This window comes from Dufourea novaeangliae, unplaced genomic scaffold, assembly GCF_001272555.1.
Source record: "Dufourea novaeangliae isolate 0120121106 unplaced genomic scaffold, ASM127255v1 scaffold17, whole genome shotgun sequence".
Taxonomy (NCBI): domain Eukaryota; kingdom Metazoa; phylum Arthropoda; class Insecta; order Hymenoptera; family Halictidae; genus Dufourea; species Dufourea novaeangliae.
In genome coordinates, this window is record NW_015373892.1 from 42,420 (window position 1) to 59,604 (window position 17,185).

Consider the following 17,185-nt stretch of genomic DNA (forward strand, 5'->3'; position numbering starts at 1 on the left):
GTGTAAAAAGCAATTTAGGCTTAAGAAACCGGAGGCGCATTTATGACCAGTGCCCCCGATCAGAACAATACAGCGATCGAGGCACGCGGGCCCATTATAACTCTAACTTTATTAGCGGTCATCGGTCATAACCTGGGATTTTTGGGACAGCTGCTCACCACGTGTTTGTCACCTGCAAATAACATAATTATATCGGCCTCAACAGCTAATTTCCAGGAATCCCAGGACACCCTGAGAAAAGGAAGAAAAATGACACTCTGTCTCTTTCTACCAGCGCGCCAAATTTCGACACACCCACTCCAACAGCTACAACCAATCACACTCAAACACACCCTCTCCGATACTCACTGCATTCCATATAAAAAGACATAACTCACACAGACTTGTGAGAACACATTCAGACCACGTTCACAAGACATTCACATCACTGTAATATTATAACACGATATATTTTACATCTGGTAAAATAAAAACTCAGTAATACAGCACAAATATTCTATATTCGTTATCTCTTCGATCCTCCGCTCCGAGTATTAGTTTACTCTGAGAGCGCGACACATCCGAACGGTTGACTTCTTAACCGATCGTCACTTTGCGTCGCAACATATTGGTCCTTCGAGCCGGATATTGTGCTGTGGAGGAAGCATCAGTCCGGAAATCTCATCCTGTGAGAATTTACCACGAAGTCAGTGACATCAGGAGTGTCACCTTCGGAAGAACAACACATCACATTTGGTCCAGTGGATCTGATCAACGCCACCGAGGTCAGTGACATCAGGAGTGTCACCTTCGGAGGAGCAACACATCACACGTGATCCAGTATATCTCAACATCGCCGACGGAGTCGGTCACTCAGGAAGAGTGACATCCATCATCAAGACAAGGAGAAATATCGGTGGATTCAGTATCGTCAGGAGCGCTACATCCACACGAGATACCTCAGCAACCAAGCAGAAATCGACGCGAGTTCCAGCCGTGGGTGCACAAGCATTCAGCATCCAGAGGCATCATCCCAACAATCGTCACATCTCGCTTCGAAACGTAAGTGCGCACTCTTGTTTTTGAGTCATCTTTCGAACGCGTTAGATTCCTTTTATTCCAAATCCCATCTTAATTTCTATCAGTGCGATATGGCTCCCACTCACGAAGAGCGTGTAAAAACATTGAAATTGAAACGCGAAGCATTTAAAATGGAGGTAGAGTCATTTCAATTATTACTAGATAACTTTGAAGAAGGTACATCAAGCACAAATATTCGCGTGCAATTAGAAGAATTAGAGTCCGAGTTTTCAGCGTTTAATAAATCTCAAGCAGAATTAGATGGTTTAGAAGATGGTCATTTATTACGGGAGCGGATAGGTCTAAAAACAACATACAATACATGTAAAGCTCACGCGTTAGACATTATAGACAATGCCATGACTTCCCACCCTAGAGGCACAGTAGCTATCGATTCGCGGAATACACAAGATACACCGCAGTCACATACAGAATCCTTTGAAAGTGAAGTTACGCTTCCAAAAATCAATTTACCAACCTTTGCTGGGTCATACGAAGATTGGCCAGGATTTGCAGATCAATTTCGTTCTACGGTACATGACAAGCCACGTATAGATGATGGTAAAAAACTAATGTACCTTCGATCTTGTTTAAAAAACGAAGCTGCTGAAGCAATCGAATCTTTAGGCAATGCAGCAATCAATTACACAGTTGCATGGGAAATTTTAGAAAAGCGATACAATGAACCCCAAATAATCGTCGCCAATCGTCTAAAATTCTTGTTTGATATGCCGCAAACACAGCGACCATCATATCAAGATCTTCGAACTCTTTTAAACGGAATACAAACACACTATCGTGCATTACAAGCGCTCAAACAGCCGACTATCGATACCATTCTTGTATATTTGTTCACATCTAAACTCGACAGTGAAACTAGACTTAAATGGAAAGAACATACGCAAACCACAAAGTTCCCAACAGTTGAAGAATTATTTGATTTTTTGAGCGATCGATGCAAAGTTCTTGAACCGGTAGGATCCGCGTATAACACATCAGTTAAAGTCACATCTCCGGCATACAACACGCGTAGCAGAAACTCGCCGTTTATTAACAAACGAATGCCAGGTCGCGAACTGCGTTCAAATACACAACAATCGTTTGTAACGCAATCTCGTATAACATGCAATTTCTGTAAGGGATTACACTTTTCACAAAATTGTGAAAAATTCACATCACTGTCTGTTTCGGAAAGATCAAAGTTCGTCAAAGAAAACCGCCTTTGTTTCAATTGCCTACGACGGAACCATTCCGCTAACGAATGTCAAGCAACTACCTGTAAGCACTGTCATAAACGGCACCATTCATTGCTCCACATTGAGGCTAATAACTCTGTCCATCCGCTTCAGACGAATTTTACATGTCTCGCTACTATGACTATGCCAAATATTATTTTGTCTACCGCAATGGTCGATATTCTAGACAACCACGGAAAAGCGCACTCGTGTCGGATGCTATTAGATTCCTGTTCTCAAGCTCACTTTCTCAGTGAGCGAATGTGTAATCGTCTAGGAATAAAATCACATAGAATTTCAATTCCTCTGAGTGGCACGAATCAAATGAAATCTCAAATTGATCGTGCTACAAATGCAACTATAAAATCGCGTCATAGTCATTACGAGGCCAAATTAACGTTTCTAATTGTAAAAGAAATATCGCAGCCAGTACCTTCAGAATCCTTAGATCGTAATAAGATTCAAATCCCAGCTGGTATCCGATTAGCAGATCCCAGGTTTGATCAATGTGCAGAAATCGATGGACTCATTGGAGCTCAAATATTTTGGGATCTTATACATGCCGGTAAAATACTTTTAGCTGATGAAAAACTAAAACTCCGCAAAACCGAATTAGGATGGATAGTAACAGGGGAAATCATTGGAAAGGGACAATCTCGCGATACAATTTGCAACCTCACGTTGAGATCATTAAACGACGATATTCAGAAGTTTTGGAATATTGAAGAGTACCCCTCAACGAGAATTCTTTCTCCAGAGGAACGCGCGTGTGAACAGCATTACGTCGCACACACCACACGTAGTTCAACTGGCCGATATATAGTCAAACTTCCATTTAAAGACACACATCACAAATTAGGTGATACGTATCAAATGGCATTAAAACGCTTTCTTTCATTGGAACGGTCTTTAAGTAAATCCACTAGCCAACAACGGCAATATCACGAATTTTTACAAGAGTACAGAAGATTAGGTCATATGACACAAGTTTCAGACAACCGCAGTGGTGGCTGTTATCTCCCGCATCATCCAGTGATTAAAATGGACAGCATTACCACAAAAATCCGGGTCGTATTTGACGCATCTGCGCGTTCATCTTCAGGCATATCTTTAAACAATACACTCATGGTCGGTCCCACTATCCAAGATGAGTTGTTTTCCATTATAATGCGATTTAGAATACATAAATACGTATTAACCGCAGACATCACAAAAATGTACCGACAAATCGAATTACACCCTGATGACCGAAAATATCACAAAATTCTTTGGCGTGAAAACACAAATGATCCTATTCAAGTCTACCAATTAAACACAGTTACATACGGCACCGCATCGGCACCATACCTCGCGATTCGTACCTTACAACAATTAGCTCACGACGAAGGTCATAATTATTCAGTAGGAGCGCAAAGCATTTGTAAAGACTTTTATGTTGACGATTTGCTCACCGGTGAGGAATCTATAGAAAAGGCCATCAAATTACGGGACGAACTCATCGACTTGACCGCGAAAGGAGGATTCGAACTTCGACAATGGGTCTCCAACGAACCGCGGCTAATAAACTCACTTAAGAATCCGAACAACACCGACCATATAGCTTTAGATACTGTGGATTCAAAGAAAACCTTAGGTTTATATTGGAAGCCTACAATGGACACACTAGGTTATTCGTTGAAACAAATAATACCACCCGGAAAGGTAACAAAAAGGACGGTCCTTTCTAAAATCGCACAACTATTTGACCCGCTTGGTTTATTAGGTCCAATAATCGTACAAGCTAAGTTAATAATGCAGGACTTATGGAAATCCCAAATAGATTGGGACGAAGCCGTACCGCTCGGCATTCACACAACATGGTTGGCCTTTCAGGCACAATTAAAGGAAATTCAGCATATTCATATTCCTAGACGCGTGATAGCGGATAAACGTACAACGTTGCAATTACATGGCTTTTGCGATGCTAGTGAACGAGCCTACGGAGCTTGTATATATATCCGCAGTACAGACTCTTCACATCATCATAGTACACATTTACTTTGCTCCAAATCTCGGGTAGCTCCATTAAAAACACAAACGTTACCAAGATTAGAATTGTGTGCTGCTGTATTATTAATTAAATTGTATAATATAGTCGTAAGATCTATTAATATCACTTTCCAAAAAATCACGTTCTGGTCAGACTCTACGATAGTTCTTCATTGGATTAATACAGCCCCACACACACTTAAACCTTTCATTGCTAATCGGGTAACTGAAATCCAGCAAAACAGTACGTACACCCAATGGCGACATGTACCATCAGAACACAATGCCGCAGACGTGTTATCACGAGGACTAAACCCCGCTGAACTTAAGACTCATCCCAGTTGGTACCACGGCCCACATTGGTTATCTCAGTCAGAAGACATTTGGCCGTATATTGAAATACAGCCAATAGAGATTCCTGAAAAGCGCAAACTAGTAGTTTTAAAAAACACAATAGCTACAGAGTTTCAGTTGCTTGATAAATTCTCGTCATTCACGGTCCTCAAACGGGTTGTCGCGTATTGCTTCAGATTCGTAAACAATACTCGGCACCAAGAGAAAAACACTGGCCATCTCACTACGGACGAACTAACAAAAGCTACTGTTCGGATAATAGCACTCGTACAGAAAGTTGCATTTCCCGAGGAACTACGAGAATTGAAAACATCGTCACCGGTTCGTAGAAAAAACAAGTTATCACCATTAGGTCCATTTCTAGACAGTCACGGAGTTCTTAGAGTCGGTGGTAGATTATCATATGCAGCGTTACCATACGAAGTAAAACACCCCGCAATCCTACCGCAACAACACCATATCACAAACTTAATTATTCAAGACGCACACATTAGACACGGGCATAGTGGAACGCAGAGCACACTAAACGCGATAAGACAATTATTTTGGCCAATCAACGGCAAAGTCGCGGTAAAATCCATTATTAGAAAATGTATAACTTGCCATAAAATGGCACCCGCAACGCCACAGTATCCCATAGGTCAGCTTCCAAAACACAGAGTGACATTCACTCGACCATTTATAACGACCGGCGTTGATTATTGTGGGCCATTTTATATAAAAGAAAAGAAACACCGCAATACTAAGAAAATCAAAACCTATGCAGCCATTTTCGTTTGCTTCAGCACTAAGGCTGTACACATAGAACTTGTAAGTGATCTGACATCTGAAGCTTTTCTCGCAGCACTAAAAAGGTTTTTTGCACGACGCGGGAAGTGTAGCAATATATACAGCGATAACGCAACGACATTCACGGGAGCAAATCGCGAATTAGAAAAAATTCACACTCTACTAACCGTTGAGAAAAATACTCAAATACACAGGTATCTTGTGAACAACAGCATTCGATGGCACTTTATTCCTCCTCGCGCACCAAACTTTGGTGGACTATGGGAAGCTGCGGTAAAATCATGCAAACACCATCTTCTTCGCATTATGGGAAACACACTATTCACGTATGAAGAGTTATCTACGTGCTTGATAGAAATAGAGGCAATCCTAAACTCACGACCTTTAACCCCATTATCCACAGATCCTAACGACCTTACTCCGTTAACGCCTGGTCATTTCTTAATAGGTGACTCATTAACAAGCACCCCCGAGTGCGATCTTACCGTTTTGAAAGCAGGTCGATTATCCTCATGGCAACATATACAACAAATCAGACAACACTTTTGGGGCAGGTGGTATAAGGAGTATCTCAATGAAGTGACAGTGAGGAAAAAATGGCATCACGAAACCACTACCAACATAAAAGAAGGCATGCTGGTCATCTTGAAGGAAGATAACACGCCTCCACTTCACTGGCCCATGGGACGCATAGTTGCTACTCATCCAGGAGACGATGGCATCGTTCGCGTCGTCACAGTAAAGACAATTCACGGTGAATACAAACGCAATCTTAAAAAAATAGCTCCATTGCCAATTGATTACCCAAACGACACGTAAATCAATGGGAATCCTATTAACACTCTGTATATACAATATAAATACCGCAGTTAGACATAATATGTACCTACCAGCGCTTAGTCATAGAAGACAGTCTAGTCAGATCATATATCTAAAGAATATTAACTAGTATTTAGTTAACTTCGCTGTAAGATAAACACAAAAAAAAAAAAAAAAACCACTCATATCTTCTAATAGGATTAATACTAGCATAAGCAGTAGAACTTAATAGTAGGTTTTTGAACGCGACCGTTCAAGAGAGGGCGGTAAAACGCTTATAACTAACAAACGAACCATTTGTCGCAATTTTGTTATTCTTGATTTTCGTCTTATTTTGCCTCAAAGAATCACCCCTTAAATTCTTTCCCACTAGTAGTCGAACACCCTGTATGTATACATACAAACGAGGAAGGATTCTGGTAGTTGTGGGATAGGTGTCAACTCGGTAGACCTCTAGTAGCGAATGTAGGGAGGTAGTGCCGCCACATAATTTTTCTGTTTTTTCTGCATATACATATACCGAATTCTTCAGTATTCACAGAAAGACCACAAGAAAGAATATTTAATATTGTCTTAAATTTTTGTAAAATTTCCATATCTATTCCAGTAATTGCCAATGTTATATCTGGATACGCGAAAAATCTGCGCGCAGTGTTACCATTGTTACTGCTTCCAAATCCTTGTTTAGGTGTGTCAATAATTAATCCAAGTTGATTTCTGAATTCTCTTATAATGCTTAGCTTTTTTCGTGCCTCTTTTGTTTCTTTTCCGGATTATTCCTGATTCCTTCATTTTTTTAAATTTCTTGATTGATGTTTTTAGAGCCCTGATCCCTCGTTAGCTTCAAATAAAAATTCAACTAATGACTCTAGGTGATCGTATCATAAATCTGAATGTCCAAAATTCTCGAGCTGAAATTGTATATCGTTAGACTTCGTGCTCTTTTGCAGTGGAAAGTCATAAAATATACTAAAAAAAAACATTCTTAAGTCTCCGTGACATAATATATCTGGTTGATACTGACTTATCGATATCAACTCTAATAGATAGGTATGGTAGAGTTTACTTAAGCTGCCATTTTCTTGGAAAGGGGCACAAAGGTGCACCCAATTCTTTTCATTTCTAGAAGAGAAAAGTTCATTCTTTCATGTGGTATCAACTGTACTCATTGCAAATGATTGCAACTTTTTACAACATTGTACAAAGTAGAAGTTTTGGTTCACAAATATCCCTTTCGATTTAACAGTTATTATTTAAGAAGTTGTTAACAATTTACTCGAATTTTTTGACTTAATAGAATCTATATCTATGCAATAAACTTTGTACCTAATTAAAATTGCATCTCTCAGGGCAAAAGTTTTCAGAATCGTAAAAGGGAAATATATAAGCTTTCGGTACGCATTTAGTGTTTGCAGCTTTCTGTTGACTTTGAGCACCGATCGCAAGGAAACGAAAGCAAATACTAAAAAATATAGTTCACCACATTAAAATACAATTTGTCCTGTATCAGAAAAATATCAACATTTTTCAAATTTTAAATGTAACGAAAATCGATTTTTGTTCGTCGTCTGGTCGTTCTGTCCCACTGTGCGTCGTTCTGGAAACGACACCCAACATAGACAATGTAGAGTCGTGGTACGACCTTGGAAGGGGAAGGGTGTGTCAATGATAAGTCAAAATAATTCTTCTTTTTATAAACTTTGTCCTTTCATTATTAGAGATTATGCCGGGCCCATACAACAATATACATATGTTTAGTTTTCTTAAAATCTTTAAGTTTCTGCTTTTTGCACGTTAAAATTTGCTATAAGTGCATAAACATCCGCAGTCTAGTGATAATATGTGACAACGATTAGTATGATCATCTAAAATTTGTGAAACACTCATTAGATCTGAAAGAGAATATGAGAAATCTAATACAATATATCATGAAATTCATAAGTAGGTGTAAACCCTTCTTGGAAAAACATTTTTAATTCTCACAAACAGCGTTAACACTAAAACGACCTGCTACAGACTACTCCCGATTATCGTCTGGTTTATTGTACACGATTATTGTCCAGGCATTATCTCTACCACTGGGAAGGGGGATGTTGCCGATACTCGGGCTTCGGGCAAGAAACGAATTTACCAGGGTCTAAAGCATTTTTCCCTCTAAGATTATTGGCCCAGTACGGACCCGAGTTCGGGATGATAATCGTGAAGAGTGTGCATTTTTGCAAGTAACTTTCACCAATGGCCAGCTGTCATGGTCAAGAATGAACAAAGAATGGTTTTTGCTATGTATGTAAAAAATTCAACAATTTTGAATATCTGAAAAGTCTCAGTTGACATTCACACGACGCCACCGTGGCGTCAACGGTGGTCGTAGTGTTGAGAAAATGTTTCCTCGTCAAAAAATTATTAAAAGAATTCGCGCAGCGCAAAAGTCTGAAAGGAGAGAGTTGCAGGGGATCAACAAAGTTAGATCTTGTTCAGTCGTTACGATATTTATTTTAGAATATTCGTAGACCCTCACATCGACCCGGTCTACACGTCGGTGCGACACGAGCACGACGAGGTCATACATAAAAAGTTTCTGCTTGGTTTATGTACAGAGAATAATCACGATTGCGCTTCGAGAGTTACATTCACGTGAGAACGCTTGGCCGTCGTCGCTGCCGTTGTCGGCCGAAAGAATCGTGTTTCTTTCTTTCTTTTGGTATAATTTGTCACGCGCGAGGTACCGTTTGATGTCGTTCTGATGTGTTGGCGAACACCGAAAAACTGAAAACCCGCGTCACGACCGTGTACCACATTAGACGCCAACGCAACGAAGATCACCGAGATATAGTATCAAAAATACACACTGACAAAATTATACCTCTGTGCCTCTTGTATTGAGTACCGTTTGTAGATATATGGAACGTCGTTCGAATCTCGGGCAGAATTTCCGGACCTTTTTCTCACCGATTGAAATTACATCAGGAAGCACGCTCTAATACGTTTAAAATAGGGATCACGAGTTTCAGATTGTCTTCCGTGTGCACCACGACTATTAAATTCAGAGAAAAATATAATATTTCTATTCTATGTAGACGGTTAGTTACTTAAATGTTTCGCATTGTGTTATTTAAAAAGAAACAGCAAATAAGGTGATGGTAACCTATTTTCACATTTTAAAATTGTAATTCATTAGGATTTATCGAGTCTTCGTTACGAAAATTAATATGAATTTTCGTTTACGAAAAGTATATACCGTAATGTCTGTTTCGATATGACTAGTAGAAAATCCTATCATTCTTGATGTATGTTTTGTCAGGTTGGTACTTTGTAAAGTGTTTTGCTCGAAAAATATTATTCGAAAGTACTTTGATCGAGAATATGATTTGTAATCGGTAATTTTATTAGAAAAGTAATGTAGGAGGATGACTATAATTTGGTTGTTTGTATTCTTAGTTAGTAACTACTTTTAGGTATCTATATTATTTACTATATTCAAATGTATGTGATTAATCGTTCTTAATTAAAATCGACAAGTTTGTAGCTTCTCGTATCAAAATTTATGAGTCCGACTTTGGAATATCATGAATTTGGAGGTATATATTTTTTAATACAAGTTGAGTTAGGGTTTCAGGTTTTTTTTATTTGTTATCGTTTAATTATCCGTAAATTTTGCCCGATTTTGCGAACGATGCAAGAATGTAAAACGATATAATGTGAATGTCCGTGAAATGATTATACACTGTAACGTTGATTTTTATAGTTCGGCAGATCTTCACGCTTACGTATGAAAGCAGAGATTCAACAGAGATTTATGTCCGAGTTCCTACGATAGACATATTCGAAATTTAACGCGTTACCCTCTAATTTTATTTCCTAGAACATCATTAGCTATGACGACATCGATGACGTGTATGTGTCTCGTTTACACCGCACGTTTACGAATATTTAGGTTTTAATTCTCACTAATTTATTAACAATTTCGGAGTAAGAGAGCTTACGCGTACAACTCAATCGTTTTCAAACGTATACATAATTGTTTCGACAATCACCTGGACCTTGTAATAAAATCGTACGAACGATAGATTTCCACATTGAGATTATTGTAATAGTTTTTTTTCATAATGTGTGTATTTATTGTTTCATGTTTCTTTCACTAGTTTATGTATATTCATTGCGTATCTGTTGATATATAAGTTTCTTGTATACAAGTTTCTTTAGTCTCATATGATACAATTTGTATCATTTTTATACGTGTAGTGGCCTGTTGATTATTCTATCGTTCGAATACTTCTGTTACTTTATATTGATTAAACGAATTGAAGTCCTCAGTCATTTTGTCGTAGTATATTTACATCGAAAGCGCTTTCATCAATAATCATTAATAATACACCTTTAACAATTTAATTATAGTAAACTCTCGCTAATTCGACCCTTCGATAATACAGCCCGCCCAGTAATATGACAGTGAGGCTCGCGTATTTTGTTTTCTTACATATGAATCTATTGGTGACTGTTGAACCATTGTCGATGCATTCTTAACCTCTCCGCGAAGATACATTGCCACGTTTCTTAGTTTTCTTTTGTGTATTGTAAATTACAAAGTTTTAAAGAATGTCCAATAAAGGAAAACATAAAATTTTAACATTAAAAGAGAAGATGGAGATTTTAAAGAAATTATGTAGATAGCGGCGAAAACATCTACAAGAGTGTACAACATTATGATGTTGGGCACTCTACAGTGTATGCCATTAGGTCAAACAGAATCTGGACCCGCAAACGAAAAACGTTAAAAATTGACGAATATCCAAAAATGGAAACTGCCCTGTATATGTGGTTTTTACAAGAACGCACTAAACACACTCCTATTATTGGTAACATTTTTTGGGTCAAGGTTACAGAGTTTTTTAAAAAAATTAAGAGCAAAGACGATTTTAAAGTAAGTGATTGGTTTGATAAATTCAAAAAAAGATTTGGCATCCGTCTAATCACCATATCTGCAGAAAAACTATCCAGCGACGAATCTGCAGTTGAACCATTTGTACGAAAGTTTGAAGACATAGTGGAAGAATTAGATCTTCATCCAGACCAGTTATATAATGCAGATGAAAGTGAAGTCGCTTCGCATGAAGGAAATGTTTCAGGTCGGAAAATAAGCAAGGATAGAATTACATTTTTGCCACATGTGCAAATGCAACAGGAACACACAAGTTTGATTTGCTGGTGATTGGCAAAGCTAAAAATTCTAGAGCTTTTAAAAATATGTGTTTGCCTGTATGTTACAAAAATTAAACAAAAGGTTGGGTCACCAGGGAAGTTTTTAGCGAATAGTTTCACGAAAAATTTGTGCCAAGCGTGAGAAAAATGAAAAAGAAAAATACATTAATCATCTGAAAAGGCTTTATTGTTATTGGATAATGTCCCAGGTCATCCAAATGAAGATTTCAAGTCTCATGACGGTTTGATTCAAACAATATTTTTACCGCCGAATTGCACGCCATTATTACAACCGATGGATCAAAATGTAATGCAGATGGTGAAAAGTGGTTACAAAAAGAAGCTTCTACTTGACATCATCGTTAAAGGCGAAGACATTAAGTTGCGCCTTAAAGAATTCAATTTGAAAATTGTAGTTTTCTCTCTTGCAGATTCTTGGAACTCTGTTTCATCTAATGTGATCAGGGCTTCATGGAAGAAAGTATGGCCAAGCATTGATGTGTCGACAGAATACGATAATGATAATCTTTCTATGGTTGATCTGTTGGAAGCTGTACGAGATAATGAATTCGAAATAAATGAATCGGAAGTAAATGACTAGTTGACAGGAAACACCGAGAAGAATAACCAGATCATGACCGTTGAAAAAATATGTGAAGAAGTTTTCACGGAAGCAGATTCAGACGAAAATATAATTAATACACCAAGTTCCATTACCATTAAACCAAATGTTGCCTTAGAAAGTTTTAATAACTGTATTACCTGGGCAGAAGAAAATTTAATACCTACTGAGAAAATCATAATTTTGCGGAGACTACGTGAGAAGGTGTTTAAAGCAAATATAGTTGCAAAAAGGCAAACATCTATTAAAGACTATATTTTCTAACACCAAATAGTTGTGTACCAATAGTATTGGGCAATACATAATTGTATGTATTTTTGTAATTTAATGTATCTAATGAGTTTAATTATATAATATGACAATTTCACATATTATTTATCTCCTGTATACATTTCGTATATTCCAATAATCCAGCAAATCCATCAATCCGGCCCCACCTAGTTTTTAATAGTATCGGATTAGCGAGAGTTTACTGTATTTAAAATAAATACTAGAATAATAAATATTTTTATTCACTCTTAATATTTATCTTCTAAACATATAATTTCCTTTCACATGGAATGTATCTGCAGTACTTAAACAAAATGTTCATCCACAAAGAGTCAAAAGTGAATTAAAGAAATCGGAGAATAATAAACTTTAAAATATCATAGATCGCAAATATTATTTCAATTGTCGAATTTTTTTGCGTGTTTCTTTATTTCTGTCAATTTCCTATTCTTTGGAATTTTTTGAGCTTGAGATAGGAAATTCGTTATTTATTTAAGCTTTTATTTAATTTTATTGCTGTTCGGTGTCGATAGCTCCTTTGCAAAATGCAGTCTCCGTAAATTTCGTGAACGTTTCTCATTTTCGTGGTGCGGTGAAAACCATTTTGTTTTCTTGCAAAATTCCGAGTGTACGGCTGCTCCCTACATAATTTTATGTTAAATATCGTCAGTACTACTGAAGTCGATAAATATATTTATCTACCTTGCTATGTAGGTACATCTAGTGTTTTGGTATTTTGAAAATTACATTCAATTCGTCGAAATTTCAAGGAACAAATTCGTACACAATCGTTCGAAGTATCCCAGCGAACACATTCACCGGTGACAAACAAAGTGTTCGTTCACGTTCTCACTGAAACACATACATTCGATTATACATTTAACATAGCGATTTTCAATCGTACACATGCTTTGGTTTACCGTTTTTAACTGGCTTAATGTTTCTACATTCTTTCTTGAGCCTTTTAGCATAGGCGAAATTTCCTCCGTCTCTTCCGTGTGAAGATCACAAGGATCGATCTCACTACACTGATCGATATTGTGAACACTTTTCCGTAATATACTTTTTTTTATTTGTCACATACAAACAGCTCGCGTTTAGAAACGTCTAAGATTGTCTAGCTAGTGATACGTCTTCCCTCCTTAGTTCGATACGGTGCGGTTCTGCCACGAGTGTAGTGGTGAGCAATCAAACTGTTCAAACGTGTTTACCACTAGAATTAGATAACCACTCTTGAAATATAGAAATTTCTAAATTAATTAATTTCTTCACTTTCGTATTGTAATTAAAGTTGTAAAAGACTTGACGAAATGTATTGTTGTAACATTTTAGTCGTCGTTATGAGAGCACACTAACCAGTCATTTTGACTGCTTTGGTAGTATAGTGTTAAACAGCTGACGAGAAGTGTGAACAGTTAAAGCCGAATTTGATCATGGCGAGGTGTTCGAATTGAAGGTCGCTTCAAAACAGTCTAATGACATTTCAAACTCCAAACTTACCATGATCAAACTCTGCGTGAACTGTTTAAGTTCCTCGTAGGATGGTTAGATTGAACATGTTTGAAACAGTTTGTTCACAGATCCATCATTAACTACGAGATTGTACGATCGGGTTCGATTCGTTTGGTTTGGGAGACGCAATTTAAAATCAGCATTTGTGCATCTTATGTTTCTTGAATATTATTTCAAACAGTATGTTACTCTATTTTATTAGTACATTGTGTTAGTAATTCTACTGTTATTTTATTTTTTGAGTAAAACATTTCTAACATAATAACAGTCTCCGTCATACTATTTCAAATAATACGTTATTTCATGTACATAATAATAGTGCTTCACTAAGAATAAATTGTGATGATATTCACAATAGACGTTTTTATAAAGATATTCGCTAAAAATGTAACTAAGCAGTAAACAGTTTACAATTTTATAGTGCAAGTACTGTATTAAATTTTCAATTTAATATATAATCATTCGAATGTTTAGCCTTGAAAAAATTCGACACATGGTCTTAGCCTTATATTTTACTTTTCATTTCCTATAATTACTGATTATTTCTATTTCCCTTTGTTATTCTTCTATTGTAATATCGAGTCTTGTTTAATTAAATTATCTCGTGAGATTCAAATCATCTGAACATTAAAGTATCGTCAAAGTTGTAACGAATGGGAGGGCGTAAATTAAAAAAATCTAGAGCACGGCAAAGCCTGGCTAATCTGCTATAAACGAAGAGGGGAGACTGAAGAAGGAGGTCCAAATGGAAGCATACAGAAAAAAACCTTGCTAATCCGGAATAATCAAGGATGGAAGGAAGGAATTTAAATTAAGAAATCTCAAGGTAGAATAAAAACTTGCTAATTCGTAAGGACAATGGACTAATGGGGATTCGGGAACGTAGTTGTGTATTTGAATAAGTAAGTATGGGGCTAAAAAGAAAGGTCTTACTTGAATAGGCAATAAATTCTACCAAAGTCCCGGTATTCTACTCTGTTTAACAATGGCGAACAGGTGAACGCCAATTATTGTGATATAAAATCTACAGATAAAACTAAATATCGTGCAAGTAATCATTTACTGGTTTTGGAACGCCCTTAATCATCTCTTTACATAAGTGATCATGCAACACAATAATTTGTGTGCTTCGTAATTACAATTTTATCCAACTCTTCAAATTTTCAGTCAATATTTCGAATAATAGAAACCTCGAATAACTAACTGAAATAATCATTTTAATGTTAAATACATTTTTACGAATTTATACGTGTTTTATTAGTTTTAATATTTATCACTCACAGTGGAACACAATATCGCATAGAATTATCATTGCAAATATAACTACTTTAAACATTGTTCCACATAACAACTACCGATGAGTACTTTAATAATATTATTGCAAACAGTAATCTTTAATAAACATTTGAAATTACTTCAGTACCTAAATGCTTCCATTAAATTTGTGTTTACCACTAATATGAAAAGAAATGTTTGAATGCAACTTAAATGACCAGTTCAAGTGTTATCTACTTAAAACAGACTCGACGTTCAACGCAATAAATACATATAATATGTAATAAAATATGCAGAATCTCTATAATAAGATGTACGATATATAAAAATAACGGTTAAATTTTCAAAATACAGTCGAAAATTGTTTTCTCAAAGTCGCGACCCGATCACATTAAGAGTACATAGCTTTCGCACCTGTAACCAAATATCTGTCTCACGAAATTGTGACCGTTAATTGGAATTATTTTCATTCTCGTTAGCATCGTATACAATTATACCTAAATATTTATATTAATATCTCTGGAATCGTTAGTAGGACGAGTCTACCAGTGACGGTACATTTACAAGATCTGATATGTGACCCGCGGGGTCGCACGTTATGCGCGGTATTTATAGAGCGTTTTACGACTTTTCTATGCACAGAATCCTCGAGGAACCGCGGAGTATACAGGTATTTAAAGTATTCGTGGAGGTAAACGAGCTCACTGGTGGAAGGTACTGTGGGAACGGGAAAACCAGCTGCGAATAAATAAGATAATTGGGCGCGATGACAACAGCTGATCGCGGCACGTGGACGCCCGCGGGTGCGTTGACCGAGCAATCGCGCGTCTTGTTTTGAAGTGCGGCTAAAGACCGCGAATCTCACCTCGCAAGGTGAGATTCGTGGACACAAAGGTAACCCGCAACAGTCCTTAATATCGATTAACAGAATGACAAGACGCGTGCAGAAGTCGCTCGCCGGTGCCAACGCACCAATTAGTAAATAAGACCCGAATGTGAGCGACCGCGGAAAGTAAGCGTGAGAGAGAGAGAATAGTAAAGAGCGATAACCGCGGTAATGAGTGTGTCCGCGAGTGTGTGTGTGTGTGTATGTCCGATGTCGTGTATAAAGCCAAAGGTAACGAGAGAGTGGCATTCGTATTCGCATTCGAATTCGTATTCGTATTGTTATTCGAGTCAAAGTACAGCGAGAGATAGAGAGGAATTGTGAGCGAGAGTCAGCGATATTGTGAGGAAATTAAATTAAATAAAATTACTCACACCAAAGTTACGAGGGATACTCCTTTTAACCAAGTAACGAAAATTATCCCTACAGTACAAAGAAACCGCGGCGATACTGAAGCCATTTTGAATCGTATCGAGCTTGATCGAAATCACTTAGCACGTGAAATGTGTTAGTTTCGATGCAACACCCAGGTTTACCAAAGAATACACGTGTTTCACACAGAACACGCTTGAAGCGTCTTGAAAGCTTGAAATGAACGGTTTATGATAGAATACCGTTTGGAATGGAAAATAACTCTTTTTAAATCATTTTCATCGAGGAGAATGTTAGCTTAGAAGTGGATCTTATACATAGAGTATATTCTAGGTAGAATTTGAATAGAATTGTAACTTCAACAGTAAATAGAAATTTTTCTAATGATTTTTTACGCTATATAAATAAATACATACCGTGAGTATTTTTTATCAAGTAAGTCATATGTTCAGACTGATTTGCTTAGATACATACTGATTTTAATATTACATATTTCGCACAACATTTAATTCGTGTCACTGACAAGTCTTTACGAGATAATTTGGAGATGGCGTTCTGTGGTTAGAACTGGAGAAACAACAGGTTACATAAATATAGTAAAAAATAAAATGTAGAACTACATATACTGTTTGGTAGCACAAGAATTATTGTTTATTTCGTATTCCTTTGTCGCTAGAGTCTGTTCATTTCGCCTCGTAAATAGTAAATGCGACACTGGAAATAGAAAATGTTACATACTTCGAAATCTTAGCTGATATACAATAT

The 17,185-nt window shown here is 37.1% G+C and overlaps 1 protein-coding gene across 1 annotated transcript; it reads left to right on the top strand.

The window, feature by feature from the left end:
• The first annotated feature begins 1,130 nt into the window (after positions 1-1,130).
• LOC107189167 lies at positions 1,131-6,284 on the top strand. Its single transcript, XM_015577646.1, has one exon. It carries the CDS (start codon positions 1,131-1,133, stop codon positions 6,282-6,284), a length of 5,154 nt encoding a protein of 1,717 aa, XP_015433132.1.
• The last annotated feature ends 10,901 nt before the right edge of the window (positions 6,285-17,185 follow it).